The sequence below is a fragment of the Terrapene carolina genome, unplaced genomic scaffold, assembly GCF_002925995.2.
Source record: "Terrapene carolina triunguis isolate 2854851 unplaced genomic scaffold, T_m_triunguis-2.0 Scaffold62, whole genome shotgun sequence".
Classification (NCBI taxonomy): domain Eukaryota; kingdom Metazoa; phylum Chordata; order Testudines; family Emydidae; genus Terrapene; species Terrapene triunguis.
In genome coordinates this window covers 5,016,803-5,022,802 of record NW_020664413.1, presented here as the reverse complement: position 1 = coordinate 5,022,802, position 6,000 = coordinate 5,016,803, and the positions used below count along the sequence as shown (strand labels likewise).

The 6,000-nt window shown below is 42.9% G+C and overlaps 1 protein-coding gene across 1 annotated transcript in view; it reads left to right on the top strand.

The window, feature by feature from the left end:
• Positions 1-6,000, top strand: part of CNTNAP5 (contactin associated protein like 5) — a 408,220-nt gene that overhangs the window by 379,344 nt on the left and 22,876 nt on the right. The window contains exon 22 of the mRNA XM_029910538.1: positions 3,286-3,370. Within this exon, the coding sequence (XP_029766398.1) occupies positions 3,286-3,370 (85 nt within the window). The remainder of the gene's footprint in view (positions 1-3,285; positions 3,371-6,000) is intronic.

Below are 6,000 nucleotides of genomic sequence, written 5' to 3'. Positions count from 1 at the left end.
GGGGGGGGGGGGGAGTGGCACTATCTGTGAAAGAAAATGTACAATCAAATGAAGTAAAAATCTTAAGCAAATCCGCATGTTCCATAGAATCTCTATGGATAGAAATTTCATGCTCTAATAAGAATATAACATTAGGGATCTATTATCGACCACCTGACCAGGACGGTGATAGTGATGATGAAATGCTAAGGGAAATTAGAGAGGCTATCAAAATTAAGAACTCAATAATAGTGGGGGATTTCAATTATCCCCATATTGACAGGGAACATTTCACTTCAGGACAAAATGCAGAGATAAAATTTCTCAATACTTTAAATGACTGCTTCATGGAGCAGCTGGTACGGGAACCCACAAGGGGAGAGGCAACGCTAGATTTAGTCCTGAGTGGAGCGCAGGAGCTGGTCCAAGAGGTAACTATAGCAGGACCGCTTGGAAATAGTGACCATAATACAATAGCATTCAACATCCCTGTGGTGGGAAGAACATCTCAACACCCCAACACTGTGGCATTTAATTTCAAAAGGGGGAACTATGCAAAAATGAGGGGGTTAGTTAAACAGAAGTTAAAAGGTACAGTGACTAAAGTGAAATCCCTGCAAGCTGCATGGGCGCTTTTTAAAGACACCATAATAGAGGCCCAACTTCAATGTATACCCCAAATTAAGAAACACAGTAAAAGAACTAAAAAAGAGCCACCGTGGCTTAACAACCATGTAAAAGAAGCAGTGAGAGATAAAAAGACTTCCTTTAAGAAGTGGAAGTCAAATCCTAGTGAGGCAAATAGAAAGGAGCATAAACTCTGCCAAATTAAGTGCAAGAATGTAATAAGAAAAGCCAAAGAGGAGTTTGAAGAACGGCTAGCCAAAAACTCCAAAGGTAATAACAAAATGTTTTTTAAGTACATCAGAAGCAGGAAGCCTGCTAAACAACCAGTGGGGCCCCTTGATGATCGAGATACAAAAGGAGCGCTTAAAGACGATAAAGTCATTGTGGAGAAACTAAATGGATTCTTTGCTTCAATCTTCACGGCTGAGGATGTCAGGGAGATTCCCAAACCTGAGCTGGCTTTTGTAGGTGACAAATCTGAGGAACTGTCACAGATTGAAGTGTCACAAGAGGAGGTTTTGGAATTAATTGATAAACTTAACATTAACAAGTCACCGGGACCAGATGGCATTCACCCAAGAGTTCTGAAAGAACTCAAATGTGAAGTTGCGGAACTGTTAACTAAGGTTTGTAACCTGTCCTTTAAATCAGCTTCTGTACCCAATGACTGGAAGTTAGCTAATGTAACGCCAATATTTAAAAAGGGCTCTAGAGGTGATCCTGGCAATTACAGACCGGTAAGTCTAACGTCTGTACCAGGCAAATTAGTCGAAACAATACTTAAGAATAAAATTGTCCGACACATAGAAAAACATAAACTGTTGAGCAATAGTCAACATGGTTTCTGTAAAGGGAAATCATGTCTTACTAATCTATTAGAATTCTTTGAAGGGGTCAACAAACATGTGGACAAGGGGGATCCAGTGGACATAGTGTACTTAGATTTCCAGAAAGCCTTTGACAAGGTCCCTCACCAAAGGCTCTTATGTAAATTAAGCTGCCAAGAGATAAAAGGGAAGGTCCTTTCATGGATTGAGAATTGGTTAAAAGACCGGGAACAAAGGGTAGGAATTAATGGTAAATTCTCAGAATGGAGAGGGGTAACTAGTGGTGTTCCCCAAGGGTCAGTCCTCGGACCGATCCTGTTCAACTTATTCATAAATGATCTGGAGAAAGGGGTAAACAGTGAGGTGGCAAAGTTTGCAGATGATACTAAACTGCTAAAGATAGTTAAGACCAAAGCAGACTGTGAAGAACTTCAAAAAGATCTCACAAAACTAAGTGATTGGGCAACAAAATGGCAAATGAAATTGAATGTGGATAAATGTAGAGTAATGCACATTGGAAAAAATAACCCCAACTATACATACAATATGATGGGGGCTAATTTAGCTACAACAAGTCAGGAAAAAGATCTTGGAGTCATCGTGGATAGTTCTCTGAAAATGTCCACGCAGTGTGCAGAGGCGGTCAAAAAACCAAACAGGATGTTAGGAATCATTAAAAAGGGGATAGAGAATAAGACTGAGAATATATTATTGCCCTTATATAAATCGATGGTATACCCTCATCTCGAATACTGCATACAGATGTGGTCTCCTCATCTCAAAAAAGATATACTGGCACTAGAAAAGGTTCAGAAAAGGGCAACTAAAATGATTAAGGGTTTGGAATGGGTCCCATATGGGGAGAGATTAAAGAGGCTAGGACTCTTCAGCTTGGAAAAGAGGAGACTAAGGGGGGATATGATAGAGGTATATAAAATCATGAGTGATGTGGAGAAAGTGGATAAGGAAAAGTTATTTACTTATTCCCATAATACAAGAACTAGGGGGTCATCAAATGAAATTAATAGGCAGCAGGTTTAAAACAAATAAAAGGAAGTTCTTCTTCACGCAGCGCACAGTCAACTTGTGGAACTCCTTACCTGAAGAGGTTGTGAAGGCTAGGACTATAACAGAGTTTAAAAGAGAACTGGATAAATTCATGGTGATTAAGTCCATTAATGGCTATTAGCCAGGACGGGTAAGGAATGGTGTCCCTAGCCTCTGTCTGTCAGAGGGGAGATGGATGGCAGGAGAGAGATCACTTGATCATTGCCTGTTAGGTTCACTCCCTCTGGGGCACCTGGCATTGGCCACTGTCGGTAGACAGGATACTGGGCTGAATGGACCTTTGGTCTGACCCAGTACGGCCTTTCTTATGTTCTTAAGTGATGTAGCACATACAGCAGGTGGACCCGATTCTGATCTGTGTCTAAAGCAAGCTTTACACTACCAGTTGGGATTTATCCCACACACTGATCTTATCATATTCCCTTATATTGCAGCTTTTTCCACGTATTGCTAATCCTTGCCAGTCAATTTCCAGCCAGGCTTCATTTGTTCGCCTGTTTGTGGCAATCAGAGATTAATAGGTGAGAATTCTCAGTGGGGGCATAAGGACGTGTCAAATATTTTATAGTTTCCTGCAGGAAAGGTTTCTTTAGAAGTCTGCTGTATGAATATGCTGACACACTTTTTGGCTTTTTCTGCAAAATTCACGCACATTCCCTTTGGGATCAGCGGCAGGCAGGCATTACCGGTATCCAGTGTGGAGCTTTCCTACAAGGCTGGTCTAAGATACTTCAGGGGTCTCTGCATGTTGCAATAATCAACTGTTTTTATTGACCTGTTCCAGGTTGATCAAGTTCTCAAACTCAAGCACAACCTCTCGGAGATTGACTTCAAGGCCATCAAATCGCTCACCTTGGGCAAGGTCGCAGGTAGGCTGTGTAAATGGCTCGCTGGTTTGTCGATGGTACTGCTAAGACTCTATAATTATCTGTGCAGTGTGGTAGGCTTTTTTTTTAACCTGTAAGGGCTGAATATAACAGAGCTGTTCTTTACGTAGTAGCAGAAGCCCAGTGAAAAGCTTGTTGGTAGACGCTTTGGCGATGTGAGTTGTTTGCCCTGATAGCAACGTTAACCTCTCTCCTCTTGTTGAGCCATCTAGGAAAGGATGGTGGGAAGACCCAGCCCCCCAGGGCAGCATAGAGGCACTCCTGAAGCTCAGCCTGACCTGATTTACACCCCTGTGTGATGTGCAGCTGATTATCCCCATGTGGCTGGGCAGCTCCACTATCTCATCTTAGGGGCGGGCAGAGACGTGCCCTCACCTCCTCCCCACCCTCTTTGGGGCTCATACGCCCCCCTTCACACTAGCTGAGTACTGCATTAGAGACGCAGTCCCTGGGCTCTCACACAGTGTAGGAGCTGCAATTCTGTCTTCTATTTACATAGGCCAGGTGAGCTGGGGTGGCCCTTTGATTCCCTCCCCTTTAACACTGTTCACCCATCTCAGGGCCAGGAAGAATCTACCAGAAGCTTCAGACGAAGAACCCTTATTTTTCTGTTCTCAAGTGGGCCACTTTGTCATATAAGTACCCTTATTCGTTCCTGATAAGAACCTAATAGCCTCTTTATTATGACAAGAGAACGCTGTTGCTGGTCCCACAGCGAAACTGGACATCCAAATCAAGTCTGCCGTCCGGAGTGCTTACCGCTGAAGTCTCTTTTACCACTGCCATTTAAAGGTTCACTAATGGCCCCCAAAGCCTATAGAATTGAAAGCCTTTTTGGCAGATATAGAAAATAGACATCCACTTGTGAGCTATTAATTGTACATAATAACAGCAGCGCACTTGGTATCGTTCTTTGCCAGGTAGTATAAGTAAAGGGACTGATATTTTATCTTGCTTATAGCCAGGGCTTGGCCTGTCTGTAGAGAAAAGACATCCAACAGCAACCCAAGCTCTGCAGAGCTGGTTTAGGTGCCTCAGTAGTTGGCACTCTTCCATCTGACTCACTGCTAAACTAATACCCCAATTGTGCAAGGTCCCATTGTGTTGCTGAACGCATCTGCTTCCGCCATATCGTAAAACCTCACCGTGAGTGGCTCCTATTGTACTTGTTAGAAGAACGGAGGTTTCAGACAGCTTGTGTCATGGACAAATCCCTCTTCTGTTTATCTCACTTGTCCTGTAACTTCAGGTAGATATGTCATTCTTCACTTCCTTTATTAAAGTTCTGTCGTGTTGCCTGAGCTGGAAACCTTCCTACCCAAATGGTGGGAGAAGTGTCTGCTGTACGTAGAACATGCAGAATTTGGCCTACAGAACCCCACTGGTTACTTAAACAGGTGCCTTAGCCCTGGTTCTTCTTCCCAAATCCAGATTTAAACTACATTTTCCTCAAGCAAACTTCTCCCCTCTATTTTGGTTGCCCTTCACTCCCTGTCCTACACTGTTGTATGGTGTATGTTGAGCGCTGTTAAACAGCAGCCATGCTTCATCCCAGAAGTAGCCGCCTTTCAGTCAGAAGGGTGGGAGCTCAGTTCTGCAGTCGTCACATCTCACAAACATTAAATAGGAGATTTGTCTGAGTACAAAATGTAGGGTTGGGCCCAATCACTTTGGGATGTCAGGTCCTGTATAAGTGATATGATCATTAATATTATTATTATTATGGGTCTAGCATAAAAAGCACTTACAATGCTTCCTTACAAGTGTTCATTCATCTGTAACCCAATGGCAGATAAATACTACTGCTCCATAAGAATGGATTCAAATATGATTTTTTTCTTTTTCCTCCATTCAGTTGTCTTTGCTCAGTTATCCAAGGGCCAGATTTTCAAAACTGCTTAGCGCTCAGACCTGAGTCCAGGGTTTCACAAGTGCTCGGTTCCTACCTGAAATGGCCAGAAGTTCAGAAGTGTTCAGAACCCAGCACCTCCCGTTAATTAAAAACGGTTAGAAGGCTAAGTGGAAGCAGAGCTCTTGTGGGAATCTGACCCTCTGTTTAGGTGCCAGAGTGAGAACAGATGGGTACCGTGCTCTTTTGAAAAACTCTCCCCTGACTTTCCCCGTCTGCCTGCCCAGTCTCGACCTTCCGTTTCCTCACTGCTCCATTTCAACACTGTATGTCAAGCTCTCTGAGCCTTCTGCTTTCTGAGGCCTTGATTTTTTTCCTTTCCTTTCCGATTAGCTTAGAAATCAGATGAGAGCTTTGAGGAGAATGTCATAAAAGAATAAAATGACTTTTTTGTCACATTTTCCTTTGAGACCCACATAAACACACCTTTAGCTCTTGCAAGTAACAGTTTTATGAAATAAAAGATTTTGAAATTACATTGCAGCTTCTCCAGCTGCACTTTCTTTGTTCCAAAGCCACTTACGCTTATTTATGTCTACATCGCTGTTGCCCGATTCCAGGGGTTGTCCTTGGTTTTGGAGTTGCATTCTGAAGGTGAAATCCTGATCCAGTTTAAATCAAAGGATTCTAGTCTGGTATCAAGAGACTGGGCTCAATTTTCTGTTCTACCACAGACTTCTTGTATGGCCCTCGGCAAGTCACT